This window comes from Typha latifolia, chromosome 9 (genome assembly GCF_019914945.1).
Source record: "Typha latifolia isolate L0001 chromosome 9, TyphaL0001v2, whole genome shotgun sequence".
In the NCBI taxonomy this organism is placed as follows: domain Eukaryota; kingdom Viridiplantae; phylum Streptophyta; class Magnoliopsida; order Poales; family Typhaceae; genus Typha; species Typha latifolia.
The window spans coordinates 6,988,949-7,004,909 of record NC_133094.1 but is presented as its reverse complement, the minus strand read 5'-3'; the positions used below and the strand labels follow the sequence as shown (position 1 = coordinate 7,004,909).

General features: G+C 37.8%; 1 protein-coding gene across 1 annotated transcript; it reads left to right on the top strand.

Annotated features, from left to right (window-relative positions):
- Positions 1–386: 386 nt before the first annotated feature.
- Positions 387–15,721, top strand: LOC140795666 (protein YIP4b-like). Its single transcript, XM_073148359.1, has 3 exons — positions 387–1,121; positions 14,987–15,061; positions 15,167–15,721. Exons 1-3 carry the CDS (start codon positions 630–632, stop codon positions 15,425–15,427), a joined length of 828 nt encoding a protein of 275 aa, XP_073004460.1. The 5' UTR covers positions 387–629; the 3' UTR covers positions 15,428–15,721.
- Positions 15,722–15,961: the final 240 nt, after the last annotated feature.

The following is a 15,961-nucleotide window of genomic DNA, read 5'->3' as shown; positions in this document are numbered from 1 at the left end:
TACTATAAGTATTTTTATTTTTGTATATAAGCATATCTACAAGTTTTGATAAAGTTCCGATTGAAGAATTTCAAGTTTTAAAGAGTTTAAGTCGCTGCATTCGAAGGACGTTCAAATGCACCTTGCAAACATTCAAAAATTTTGAGGCTAGTTTTGGGGTGTTTGAACGCAGTTTGTAGCTGTTCAAAGATACAAAGAGCTATTTACGACCGTTCGAACGCACCTAGAATTCAAGTTAGGGCGTTCGAGCACAACACAGATATTTTGTGAAATTTGAAATTATGTGAGTTTGGATTTTGACTTTGATTTGACCTTATTTTACTAACTTATATAAATGTTGGGATGCCCTAACCCTAGGCACGTCGATTATTGCTTTTAACGTGGAGTTTTTTAAAGTACAATATTTCTTCACCGACCAAGTTCCATCTCATCTTCTACACATCAAGGCTTTTGTCCTAAGGGTCATTTAGATGAAATATTAATCTCGAAGGTCAGTGAGGTTGGTGATCAATTATAGGTTCCCTCCCGCGACCTCTCTTCCATATCCCTCAGATCTCCTCCTGTTCCGTCTCCTCCTCCGGTCCACCTCTCCGGAACCCCAGCTCCCCCAACGCCCATACGCCAGAAATATGTCGCACGGCGACACCATTCCTCTCCACCCTTCGTCCCAGTCCGATATCGACGAGATCGAGAGCCTCATTTACGCCGCCCCCTCCGGCACTGTCCTCCCCGCTCGCTCCTCTTCTCCTCCCCGCGCCTCCATTCCCGTAACGTCCTCCCCATCAACCTTCATTCCCTCCAAATCTTCTTCCGCATCGCCCGCGCCGCTGCCGCAGCAGCCGGCGGTGATCCCCGTCGCTCCTGTCCCCACTGCTAGCACAGCTCGTGTTGGGATCGCGTCGGATGGGTTCGGATCGGCGCCCAATACGTTGACAGAGCCCGTTTGGGACACGGTGAAACGGGATCTATCGCGGATCGTGAGCAATTTGAAGCTGGTGGTGTTTCCCAATCCTTTTAGGGAGGACCCTGGGAAGGCGCTCCGCGATTGGGATCTGTGGGGCCCCTTCTTCTTCATCGTGTTCCTTGGGCTTACACTCTCTTGGTCGGCATCCGTCAAGAAGGTAAGATGAATCCTATTCTTTGTTTTTTCTCTCTGTAACCGTCAATTCTGATTAATGGATCTTCTGTATAGTATAATCGACAAGATGAAGCTACTAGTTTCATCTTGTCATAAAGCTAATTATTGCGCGGAAAAATTGCTGATTCCTTTTAGAAAGTTTTTTGTTTTTCACGTGCTTATCAAAATCCTTCTAGCGCTGAAATTTGTGTTTTGTAGCGTTTCATGTGAGATCATTAGGTGTTTTGTTTAACATGGATAGCTTTTGGTCTTTTTATTACCCTTGTTTGAGAATGAATGGTCTTTTTTAAAAGGTTTCAAAACTCGGTATCAGAAAAAATGATACATACTGCTAATAGATCGGTAAGAGTATTGTTCCCATAAATAACTCTTCGATAGAGTTCATTAATATCCGAACTCATTAATTTACCCTCATCTATCTGAATGATTGGTCTCAATTCGGGAGGAAGAACTGGTAATAAGCACAAAACCATCTGTTCTGGTTCTACATTTGTTCGAATAAAATGTTTAGCTAATTCCATGCGTCGAACCCAAAAATCCTTTCTTCGTCTAATTTTTCGATCTTCCCATTCGGTTCCAGCGGACCCCTCGTCTCCTAATTCCTTCCATTCTACCAATGAATTATCTATAATAATTCGCAAATCTGAATCAGCTAATTGTTCTTTGATAGCATCTGCTCCTGTCGAGATTTCCCGATTTCGAAATGTCTCGAAGCCTGGGGTAGTAAAAAAAAGTGGAATGCTGTATTTCCGGGATTGGATTTTATATTCGAATGAATCTCGTAATCGTAAGAAAGTAGGTTTTTTAGCTATGGGCCTAGCAAAAGAGAAATCGAGATAGGTTCCTATAGGATTGGATTTCGGTTGCATCGGCCTAGTATCAAATTAGATTATTTTTTAATTATATAAAATTTAAATATTATTTAAAAATAGGAGAAATTTTTTAAAAATTTAGAAAAATAATAAGAAAATAATTATTATTTACATATGAAGTCCCTTCACTTTCTCCTTCTCTCTCTTTTCCTTTAAGGCAATTTATTTTTTTTCTAATTTTCTTTTCTTTCTTCTCTCTACTTTCTTTCTACCTTCTCTTTTTTATTGCCATAAGGCAAAGTTTATTTATTTTTTATTTCTTCTCTCTCCCTCCTCGTCCTCTCTCTCTTTCTTTCTCTTCCTCCCTCTCTCTTACTGTTGCAAGGTATTTTTCTCTGATTTTTTTCATTTCTTCTCTCTTCGTTCTCTTTCCCTCTCAATCTCTTCCTCCCTCTCTCTCTTTGTTATTCCCTCTCAATCTCTTCCTCCTCTCTATCTCACTCTCCATTCTCTCTCTTAACTCTTTATCTCACTCTCTATTATTGCAGCAGATTTTCTGCTGCCGTAAGAGAGATTGAAGGAGAGAGATAGACAGAGAGAGAGATTGGAGAAAAGAGAGGAAGAAGAGAGAGGGACTTGCTAGAGGAAAATAGTAGAGAGAAAATGAAAGAGATAGGACACTTGTGAGAGAAGAAATAAAAAAAATTAGAAAGAGAAGAGCGATGGAGTGAGAGAAGAGAAAAGTAGAGCTCATATTAGGTGGGATCGACTGATACTTGGCCGAAACTAGTCACTAGATGCGTTTCAGCTGATCCCACTCGGGATTGGCCGAAACTTGGAACCATGGGGCTAAGGTTTGTATTTACCATTTTAGTCTAACTGGGCCTTTGGGTTGGAGGAAGTGGGACAACCAGCGTTTATGATATAGAATTTATACTAATATGGACTATTGTGGATATTAAAAATTAAATCAAGTTTTTGAAAATCAATCGATCCTGATCTAGATCGGCTAAAACAGATCAGGATCTCGACCTGAAAATTTGGTAGATATGCGGTCTGTCTTAAGATGGGTTTCATTCATTTTGGCCAAAACTGACTTACATGGATTAGTGAAATAGGTGTCTACATACCGGATCTACTCTCATAATGTTCTTAGTATAGATGTCTGATGAGCTCCTCTTTTGACAGATTCGATGACACTGTGCTCTCCCTCCTTTCCTCTCTCTCAGCGCCTCTTTGATGGGAATAAGATTTTTATTTATTTTTTTATTACTAATTTACTTTTGGAAAGTTCAATTTGGTTATAACTCCTAAAAATCTAGGAGATTTGATTGTTTGTTTGTTTTGAGATAAATTTTAAACTGATTGTTTTTAAGTTAAAAAAGTCATAGTTTAGTTATATATTATATTAGAAAATATCTGAATAAAATCAATTTGTGATTTGATGTAATCTCCTCATCTTTGTAAAGAAGTGACAGGAATTCTGAAAAGAAAAGAGGGCAAAATATTAAATTTTGAGAAATAGTTTTTTCATTGGAGGATTTCACATTTGCTCTTTTTCCCTTTCTCCTCTCCCATCTCCTCTCTTTTGTGGTGGATACTACACTTCGTTTACTCCCCATAGTCCAGATATGTTTGATCTTTTTGATCTCACTACTTAGTGGTTCATCTTTAATCTTTCTTATCTATCTAGCCATGCTTTATAAAAAGGATATTTGGAGGTAGATAAAAAGATTCACATAGGTCCTATCTTTTCTCCTTGGAGGTGTGATATGGACATTTCTTTGGGCATGTGTACTCACACAGATGTAGAAGGAAAGCCCATTTAGTGATGCTTTGATTGGGCGACGAGTCATGAGAGAGAGATTTTGATATGAGGAGATTTTTGGCTTTTTGTGTTATGGGCATTCTAATCTTTTGTCCTTTTTAGGTTTTGCCTATATAAAGGCTTATTATGTTATCATTTGTGGTTAACAAATATTTAGAGATTTTTGAGATTGTCTACTTTATTTCTGATACACTTAGGATCTTTTCTTATTGCATTAGTTGTTTATTTTCATTAAAATAAAATTTCTATAGGTTGCGTTCGAACGCAGAATGGGTTGCGTCGCTCTTGCGAACGCCTGCATCAGGTTTGCAAATACATCGAACGCATATTGTGCGTTCGAACGCGGTCGGGCGAATTCGAACGCCCGTGTTCGAACGCCTGCATCGTGTTCGCACATACAGAGAACGTCTTTTGTGCATTCGAATGCGATCGGGCGCGTTTGAATGCGATCGGCGGGAATCCTTTAGAATTAGGGTTACTTATTGTTTTAGGACTTATTGGCTAGCCTCTATAAATATGTAGATGACAGCCAAATTCATTATGCTATTAGATTATTGATTTCTTGCCTCTTATCTTCTCTCTAGACTCTCTCCCTCCTCCCTCTTTACCATCCTTCCACCTCTACCGTTGGCAAGATTTTTCCTAACTTTTAATCTCCCTCGTTTGTCGAGCCATCCTCTTCTTTGGGATCTCAACCACTTCGTTCCCTTCGTCTACATCACATTCACAATTCACCTTCATCTCCATACCCATCCAACCCTAACATCCACTTCACTCGTCACCACCACCATCACCCTCGTTATTTAGTTTTTTCGTCCTAGTTGCATTTGTTGAAGCAAAACCAATTGAAGATCAAGAAGTCCAAGTGCCTATGGGGAGTATCACAAGTGGAGTATTTAGGCTACATCATCTCAGCGGAAGGTATAGCGGCGGATCCTCAAAAGGCAGCATGTATGACCGCTTGGCTGATCTCTACTACCACCACAGGATTGCGAGGATTCTTAAGGCTGACCGGATATTATCGCCGATTCATTGCCTGGTATGGCAAGATCACTGCTTCTCTCACTTCTTTATTGAATGACTCTTTTAGATGGACGGATTAAGCCACTATAGCCTTTAAATAATTGAAAATAGCAATGACAATGACTCCCGTTTTAGTGCTACCGGATTTTACCAAAGGGTTCATTGTGGAATGTCATGTGTCGAGAGTTGGCATTGAAGCTGTACTAATGCAAGAAGAACGTCCCATAGCCTTTCTTAGTAAGGCTTTATCATAAAGATCTCAGCAATTATTGACTTATGAGAGAGATGTTGGCAATTCTGCATGCGGTGACAAAGTGGAGGCCTTATTTGATCGGTAGGCAATTCATTATCCGAACCGATCAAAAGAGTCTTCCATACTTTATGGGACAGCACAACAGAGATGGGTCACAAAATTGCTGGGGTATGATTATGAAATTCAATACAAGAAAAAAACAGAAAATAGAGCGGCGGATGCACTATCACGCCAACCCGATACCCCCGAGCTTGCAGTCTATTCTTCTCCCAGTTTTCTTTTTCTTGATGAGCTGAGGTATGCATGTACATCTGACCCAAATGTTTTGAGATTGTTATAGGAGGTGATGGATGATTCGGAGCGCCATCCAAAGTTGGAGAACTGAGGAGGTTTGCTATTAGATTGCGGATGCATTCGGCTGCCCGCAAATGATGAGTTGCGGCAGAAATTGTTGGAGTACTTCCATCAAACTCCAGAGGCTGGTCATGAGGGTGTCTTGAGGACCTATAGGAGGATATAATAGAATTGCACGTGGCCAAAATTGAGGTGCAATGTGAGGAGTTTTGTCTGTGCTTGCGAAGTCTGTCGAAGGGCTAAGGCAACCACATTGAAACTGGCCGGATTACTTAAGCCTTTACCTATATCCGATCGTGTTTGGGAAGACAATTCTATGGATTTCATAGAGTGTCTTTTGCTGGTACGTGGTTATTCAGTTATTTTTGTGGTCGTTGACAAGTTGAGCAAGTATGCGCACTTTTCGGCATTGTCACATCCATTTTCAGTCAAGTCAGTTGCTAACATTTTTGTTAGAGATGTTGCTCGGTTACATAGCATACCACGCATGATTGTCTCAGATCGTGATCGTGTATTTATGAGTGACTTTTGGACGGAGTTTTTCAGACTGCAGGGGACTTGATTGAGTTTCAGTTCGGCCTACCATCCACAGACAGATGGCCAAACCGAGGTGGTCAATCGAGGAATTGAGCAGTACTTGAGGTGCTTTGTTGGAGAGATGCAGAGATGATAGTTAAAATTCTTACCATAGGCAGAGTGGTCTTACAACACCGCCTACCATAGTAGCATTGACATGACTCCATTCGAGGTAGTGTACGAGCGCACGACTCCGACATTACGTGCTTATGATCTAGTAGCATCTGTAGATCGGACGAAGGTGGACTTAGCTTTGATGGATGGAGACATTACATTGAGGAGGTTACGTGCCCATCTTATACTTGCTCAAAATCGCATGAAACAAGTTTATGATCGCAGTCATAGGGAGTAGGAGTTCGACATTGGCAGTTGGGTGTTTGTGAGGGTGCAACCGTATCGACAGGTGACTTTGCGTCCGATGCGAAACCAAAAGTTAGCACTCTTTCGTTGTATCCTGGTATGAGAAGAATTGTTTCGCCCTATACAACCAATCGATCAGGTCACCACCTTTGAACTTGGGAAATTCGAGACGCACAATTTGATCATAGATACCGTTGTCTCAATCCGGATCATATCCAAGTCCTTGTCTAACTGGAGGAGGATGCACCATGAATAGTTGATGATCCAGATCGTATCCAAGTCCTTCTCCACCGTTTGCCGTCGTCTCGTTGCCCTCGAGTCGCCAATCCCACACGACGGGATGCCTAGACTGAGGAGGAAGGAGTGGCAGGTTGGTTTGGGTGAAATAAAAACTTAAGTTGTGGTCCGACCCGACCTGCCACTCCTCCTTTCTCCGCAGGGCATCCTGTCGCGTACGATTGGCGACTCGGGGGTGACGAGTTGGCGGCGAGATGACGGCGAACGGTGATGACTAGTCTATGGCGAGCGGCGAAGCTACTTGAAGGGATGCCGTGCGGCACCCCACGTGCTGGTACTCCCTACCCACTTCCTTTCCTCCACCAGACTACAACATCATAGAGGTGGTTTCTGTGCCATTCTTCTCTTTGTACTACAATCAACACATCCCCAAAAACACTGCCACCAAAGGAGAATTTGTTAATCAAATTTGAAACAGTTAATCTTTAATATACAAAACTCAAAGTTCTAAAGGTTAGATGTAAAATTATCCTCCAAGAGAAATCTTTTTTGTGATGGATGTAGAGATCTAGGAGACTACGATGGAGGCATGGTGCCATGGACTACAGAGATGGAGGCCAAGAAGGCAGTGCACGAGGTAGCAACAAAGACTGTAGGTGATGTAAGTAGAAAATGGAGGCTGATGGAAAGGGAGGAGGTGGAAATGTTATTTAGAGGAGGGCTAAATTAGGTTATTGGGTCAGGTCGGATTGGTTGGCCTAATAGAATTAGTTATATTATAAAGGGTAAATGAATATCCAATATCTGAATTTGGATCCAACCGACTTATATATAACTGTATTTGGTACCAAAGATTTTTTTTAACATCTATCCAATATCTGATTCAAATCCGGAGTGGGAAACATATCTGCATTCATATCCAGTCTGATCTGGATGTAGAACTGGGTGGGTCAGAGTTAATCCTACCTATTTTCACCCCTACAAGTATGCATATGTGGTTGTTGGCAGTCAATATGCAGTAGCATATGCTTTGCATATGTGACCTCTATATGGTTGGGGTGCATTTGTATAAGGCAGCTTTTCAAAACTATTCTGGATACCGCTGATGTTGTTCACAACATTGTGTCACATTAAGATGAAAGATCATACTATCCTAGTACTTCATCGCCATGGGACAATGATCCTACTAGAATATACGAGTATCCATCATTGTAGGAATTGTGTACCAGCTCTATCTCACCACTGGTATATGGATTGGGCTAAATGTTTTGTTAAATTTGCATTGATGAATCCTCATCATTTGTCTCCTCTAGTTCCTGTCCATTCCCTCAAATTCAAATGAAAGAAAGGCCTCGGCACCTTGGTCATTGTCCCATATATAGAAAAAAACCTATATATATGGAAGCATAGTTCACAGCACCGATCTGTGTCTTGATCTCCAGCCATGAATCAAAGATTCCTCCTGGCAAGCAAGGTGGTGCCATGAACATGATATGTGAAATCTTGAAAGAAGATACTGAAGTGAGTCAGTTTCTGTAATAAAGTAGTATGAGTTAATATGTCAAAGTTAGAAAAAAAACCTATATATATGGAAGCATAGTTCACAGCAATCTGTGTCTTGATCTCCAGCCATGAATCAAAGGTTCCTCCTGGCAAGGAAGGTTGTGCCATGAACGTGATATGTGAAATCTTGATAAGAAGATACTGAAGTGAGTCAGTTTCTGATATAAAGTACTATGAGTTGATATGTCAAAGTAAAAAAACCTTGATAACAAATCATTGAAATTATGTGATGAATATATGTAGCGTCCTAGACCAGTCTTGTTTTTTCGATTTAAAGTAGAGATCTGGTCCAGTTGATTAATAGTATTACATACAAAAAGCCACCCAATATTGTTTAGGTCGATATGTTGTAAACATGAACTGAAACAAGTTGCTGCAACAAGCTTTGAGATTGTGTAAATCTGGACTTCCAGTGTTAAGCTTTTAAAGAGTCCATTTGCAAGCAGGAGGACTAAATAAGTTACAAAATCTGGGTTTATGTTGTTTAGTTTTTGAAGTAGAACAAGCAAAGGGCTGTCTTCTAATGCAATGTTGGACCACTTGGGTTGGAAAATTAGTTTGACTGAGATAGAAAGCAAGATAAAAAATTGGGAAAAAGAGATAAATAGAGAGATAAATAAGGAGATAAATTGCCAATAAAGCTACATGTCATTCAACTCAGTAAATGTATGTATTTATTAGCCTTGTAATGGTTGCTGGAATACAAATACGACATTTTACTTGCCATGGCTGTGTCCATGTGTTGGGGCTGTCACTGACATTGAGCATAGGAAATACATGTCCATGTTTTGTAATATATAAAGAAAACAGGGATATGAGCGGGATATAATAGGAGACATGATCGAATTGGGTTAAAATGTGTACGCAGGTTATGGGGTACAGGTTCTTTTGTAGGAATTGTTACTTAGATATCTCAATAACCCGTTAACATTACTCTCACACAACCTTTCGGCATTGTCACATCCATGAATGAAAGCACATTTAATAGTGATGTACAGACCTAAAACTTTATGTACATGTTAAGACACATAGCATAGGATTATAATTGAAGCAAACTTTGTTAAACATTTAGGCCCCGTTTGGTTTGAGACTAAGCCTCAAACTCGATTAGTTAATCTTATTTCCTAGTCTTGATTTGGGTACCTTAAACTAGCTTAAGGTAATTTGTTAAACATTTAGGCCCCGTGTGGCTCCAAACGACGTCGGTTTCGACGTCGGCCGTCGGTGGTGAGTTCTCCTCCACCTCGTGAGGACGACGAAGTAGAGAGAGAGTGAGAGAGAGAGAGAGAGCCGAGAGGTTGAGGGTGGTCGTGAACTGGCTGGCGGGGTCGCCGCGGTCACTCCATCCCTCAACCCGAGCCAACCCTTTTCTTTTAAGTTTCGGGTTCGGGTTCGGGTTGGATTTCGAATCCAAAGACTTGACCCGAACCACTTATTTGGGTGGGCTGCGGGTTAGCCCGAGCCCAATCCACTTAATTTTGGTTGGGCCTTGGCCCAACCCGATTAGTCTCTTTTTGGCTGGGCTTTGGCCCAGCCCGATTAGTTCTTTTTTTGAATTAGGCCGGGCGCCAGTATCCCAGCCCAATCCAATGGGTAAATTAAAGCCATTTTAGTTTTTTTTAGTTTTTAAATTTTAAAAATATTGATATTATTCAAATTAAAAAATTTATTATTATTTATTATTTAAGGTGGTGGTTTTTAGTACGTGAGCTGGAGATTTGAGATTTCGGTTGTTTTGCCTAGACTCAGGTGAGTGGATTCACTCACATATTTATTTTATTATATTTCGTACGTGTCAGACCATGTAAATTTTCTATGTGCAAATTATTTATTTCACCCTTACATGCAAAAAAATTTAATTGTTATAATTTTTGTGTGCAAATCTATTTATTTCATCCGTACATGCAAAATTAAATTCTTATATTTTCCGTGTGCATTTAATCATTATACTCAGTGCATCACCATACTTTGTGCAAATATTAAATTTAGTGAAAAGAAAAATGAGACTAGTATTGGTACGACTTAGAGAACAGTCCCGGTATAAATCGTTTGCGATTTTCCGTGGTGACTCAAGTCTATCTGGAAGTCCAAGGGAAAGTCCTAAATCAGATCACTGCGGTGACTTTTTTAGGTGACTCTGGCGGGGTTAGGGAACAGTCATAGGATGAATGAGAAATTTCCTCGGTGACTCTAACTTCTCTTAACAATTAGAGGAAAAGACAGAGTGTGCTGATCACATGGTGATACCATCTGATGACCCTAACCGGATCAGCTATGAAGAAAAGTCCCGAGCGTCATCTCGAGGTGACTTCTAGTTGATGTGGATCCACAGGGTTTAGACCCATTGAGATATATAACAATATAAATATTGAAAAGATGTTAATATGTTGAAACCGTGCAAGGTTAGAGACTCAAAAGCAATAATATTATTTTATGTTTATTGCAATTAGTATGAAATTTAATAAAGCAGATATTCATTTTATTTATTTATTTGCTATCATACTCGTAGAAAGTATTATTAAGGCTTCGTGTATCTCAAGCATATTAAGATGCATGGCCGGTCATGATTCCTATTTCGGGTCGTGACAATAAAATCTAAAGATAAATTTTTAGATAAAACTTTGAAAAATATGGCTCTTGGAAATTTATTTTGGGATGATATTATAATTGCTACCGCAGTATTGAGCCTTTTGTCAAAGTATTACGACTTGTAGATAGTGATGTTAAGTCTGAGATAGATTTTTTATATGAGACAATGGACATAGCAAAATAATTATTCAAAAAAAAATGTGAGGCAAAACCTATAGAAAAGGGTGGAAGATGATTGATTTTAGATAGAATAGACAACTACATAGAGATATACATGTTGCTTGTAGGTATGCTTTTAAGTTTTAAGTTTTAATTTACTAATTTATTTTTATTTATAAATATTTAAAAATTTGAATGCTTACAAATTTTAAATTTTTATAAGGTATTTTCTTAATCCAAGATTTCAATTTTCTACAAATGTCAATAATGATAATGAAGTCTTGTTGGGAGTTAAGAAGGTAATCAGCATGCTTGAGCCCGATATTCATAAGCAAATCTTTTGTGATAAAAAAGTGAGTTATAAATTATGATTCAATTAAATAATTTTATTATTATTTTTGTAAGTTTTAACTTTCAATATAATCAAGACGCCAATAGCAAAAAAATTAAGTCAAATTGTGAAAAAAATTGGACTACTTTCTGTTTAATCCAAATAAAAATATGTAATCGATTGACATTGGAAAAATTGGAGAAGTTAGTTTTTGTCAGTATAATAAGAGATTGAGGGAGAGAAATTTAAGAAGAAAGGTAGAAAATGGACAACGGATTAATTTAAATCATGTTTTTGATGAAGAAGACCCTTTGACTCTATGGATCAGAGAAATAGAAAACATGTTATTAGATGATAAAGATTACCCATGGTTAGATGAGATATTAGGGGAGACCACAACGAGGTCAGAGGCTGGTACAAGTCGTTCAACAGTGAAAGATAGTATACTTACCAATACTAGTCATAATCTTGATGATACACCTGGTAATGAGATTGTCCCATCTACATTTGTTAAAGAAAGTTAAGGAGACATAAGGATTGAAGACAAAGAAACTGAAGATGTATATACATATCAACAATGTCGTTATAAGAATATTCCTTCCTATGATTATGGTACATCGAGTATTTATTGTTTGGAGCTATCACAAAATTCATATACTAGTTATTATCTTTAGTATCCTCAGTATTCTCAGACATAAGATCCATATGCTGGTTATTATCCTCAGATGCAAATCATATAACAAGATTCATACAACATGGCTAGTATGATGAAAACACTTTTTGGAACATCAGGTCCTAGGCATCATTATGTACAAACTTATGGTGATTATGAGGATGAAGACTATAGAAATTTACGAGAACCAGCTCGGTATTCATTAAAATTTTAAATTTTGAATAAGTTAATATAGTTTTTAAGTTTTTAGACTTCATATATGAGTAATTTTTGTTTTCTTACTTTTCTGTCATTTTTTCTAAATGTTTCTGCATTTTTAAATAATATTTAGAATTTTATGTAATCAAAAAATAATTCGATCCGATACAAACGACCGGTGCGGCCGATACATATCGTTTTTCCGAACGGCTGATCCCGATACCAATACTAGGAACCTTGATTTTATCTACTCAAATTATTTACACTATTTTTCTGTAATTTTTATTTTATTTTTAAGGTTCTCATTATATGAGGACATAATATTTACAATATAAATATTTGAGTATTTTGAAAGAGAGGAGAGAGAGGAGAGAAGAGATAAGAGATAAGATTGACAAAATATTATATTGATAAATGTAGGTCATGTCAAGAGTAAAATTGGAGTCAAATTAAAAGAATAATAAAATTTATATAATATTATTTAATTATTTATTGAGGATTGAACTTGATTAAGGAAAATAAAGTTATTTTAGTGTTTGGTTACCCTAAACTAGTTTAGGGACCTTCCCTAAACTCAAAACAAACAGGGGCTTAAGTTTAGCCATCAGGCAGAACCAGTTTGAATGATTCCTGGCCTGTTTGAATGCCAGAACAATATGTTGGCATGAAACCTTAGTATTTAAAAAGTCCGTGACCACTATTCAATAAGCGTGCAGATGACAAATAAACAACAGATGGAGGATGGCTACCTTCTGAAGTTCGTTTGGACGTTCAACTGTCAGCCCATAAACCCTAAAAGATCTCTTGGGGGCGTTCAAATGATTGTGTGGGCATTGATATGCCGACTTAGTTTTGAGAGGGGTTGGAAGGACCTTTTGGACCTCTAGCCACCCAAATTTTGTGATATGGTCTAGTTATAAAAATGATGCCTTGGGATATTGTTGCTGAGCTCCTCCTCGAATAAAACCTTAGGAGCCAAAAGAGAAAAGAGAGGAGGTTCGTTACATTATTGAGATCATTTCTACTTTTGAAGCTTTGTTGAAGAGATCTTGGCTGAGCTACAACATATTTGAGAATAAAATGAATTAACCTATGCCATACTACTTGTTAGGTAGATCTTTATGCAGATTAATAGCATACACTTAACAAGCAAAGCTAGCTAATAGAGATATAACACCCTACAGCATTATCCACTAAAAAGGTAAACATTAAAAGACAACATGCTTAAAACATCATACAGACACAAGCAGGAAAACTTTCACAACAAAGAGAAAAACCACTGACCCAATTAAAACTGGATCAATCTTCTGCAAGGTAAACATAGATGCAAGACTACTCGCAACCCTTGCTGCTAGACACCTATGGCTATGAGGTTGAAGCCTCTCGCTTGCCCACTAAACACCTACGATCAATGGATTAACTCCTCCCGTTGGTGTGTTCTCCAACTCCAATCCCTCCTTTGCAAAGGTAGATAAAGATTCAGCTCTGCTAAGGTCTTTTTCAATCATGCTTCTAGGGTTTTCTTTGGGAGTGAGCTTAATTGTGAAACCCCAAATTTTCCCTATTATAGTGTGAAGAGATCCTAGGTGATGGATGACCCAAAACTCCCAAATGCTCCTCCGATCCATATCAAGACTATGCAAGCACTTGAACGCTTGCAATCACATACGAATGCCCTTAATAGAAGCCTTGATTTGCATTCCAGCATTTAGATGCCTTTCGAACAACAGCTAAAAGTCCATCCATCATTCACTTGCCATCCGTACATGCATCATACAGTGTTTAGTGGCTGAGTTTTATTCTACTATTCAGACGATAATATATGGCATTGAAACAACACTGTACTATGTTCGAACACATTCTGATAAATTGCTAAAAAATTAACTCAAAACTTGATTTCCTTTGGCTCTTTCCCACTCCCATTGGCTCGGAGGAAGATGGAAGAGAGGGGAGTGGAAAAGAGGAGAGAGAAGAGGACGAGACAGGAAATGCTTTAACATTTAGCTTTTGGAAGAAAGTGGATTCCATGTAGATGTTGATGTACACATATTATGATATTTTTCTAATGGTACCTAGTGAACTCTTTATGATATTTTTGTGCCCTTTTGCAAGTTTTTGAGTATTCTTCTTTATATATATATATATATGTTTTTAATTTTTTAGTGGCATATCCTAGACAGTAGACATACCATGTGTCTGTATTTTGTGTCCATACTTCATAGAATGGTTGTAAAGATGTAACTTGTTTTATAAGAAAATTAGCTCAACTCTTAATAAAACTTTTAGATACGATGAAGCTAATCATTAATCTTTCTGAGCTTAACAAACTAAAGCTCCTGTTTTTTAATCTTGATTACCGTTGTATGAACAGTTCATACTATGGTTCTGCTGCTACAATTCTGCTACAGTAAAATGAATGGAGATACTTCAAAATTTAATAGACAACTAATATCTGATGTCAGAGACTTGTTAGACTTCTATATTTGAAGTCAAGTTTTAAGTAGGCAGAATTGTGGCCTTGGACTCTATACTTTAATTGATCATGAAGATGGCTTGATTGTAGAACTTACTATAGTTTAGTATGTTTGGAAGGACTGTTATACATCCTTCTTTGTATTTTGCAGTAAAATAGTTTTTTAGAAATGGTGATTTTTACAACCCATTATCCTTTGATAAATTCTATCTATTGAGACAGGATATAAATCATGTGTATCTTGAAATCTCCTTATGCTGGTGCTCTTTTTATGGTGTAAACTTTTAGGTGTTAACCTAGAGCTTAATAACGGTACTTTTGACATTTTTTGTTTTATTTTATTTTTTGGATTAAAATGGGTTACAGTACTTATGATATCTGATATCTAATTTATATGCTCTTGTTTTGAAATAATTCAGTCTGAAGTGTTTGCTGTTGCATTCGCGGTCCTTGCAGCTGGTGCTATAATACTCACCTTGAATGTGCTACTTCTGGTAATTATCATTCTTAGTTTACGTGGATATGATATTCTTGCTTGTTTTCTTCTTTTAAATTCTGCATAACACTTTTCCATGAATTTTCTGTCTTGTGTATTGTAGGGTGGACACATCATCTTCTTTCAGAGCCTCAGTCTTCTTGGATACTGCCTATTTCCTCTTGACATTGGGGCTCTAATCTGCATGCTGAAGGACAATGTCGTGCTGAAAATTGTTGTGGTTAGCATAACATTGGCATGGAGCTCTTGGGCTGCATATCCATTCATGAGTGCAGCTGTCAATCCCAGGAGAAAGGCCTTAGCCCTATATCCTGTTTTCCTTATGTATATATCTGTTGGCTTTCTGATCATTGCAATAGACTAAGGCACCACCATGTAAAATATCCTGGTTATACAGTAATCTTGATCATATGGAACTCTTTTATTGGACCAGCGAGACACACGACAGATAAATTGGGAGTGCCATGTAATTGAGTTTTTTTTCTTGCTAATTATTGTAGTTTACTCTATATTCTTCACGAGGTTGTAAAATATGATTGGAAATGGATATATTCATGTAAATGTCTAATTTTGGTTTTATCTAATCAGATTGGAGTTGTAAGGGAGTTGTAAGTTGTCATATTTCTCTTGTATCATAATGCGTGCTGTTTTTCTAACATTGATTAATTTCCTTTTAACAGTTTATATTGTTCATTGGGCTCAACATTCTTTCATTTCTTCGCCCCTTTCTTTCTTTCCTGTTTGTAATATAAGTGTGATATCCATAAATAAATTAAATAAATGCTAACATCTCTGATTTTCATTTAGTTTTAAGGATGAAACCTTTTTAAAGGTGATAGAATGTTGAAACCTAATATTTGATGAATCTTATCTCCAGTATTATTCATATTATTTACAC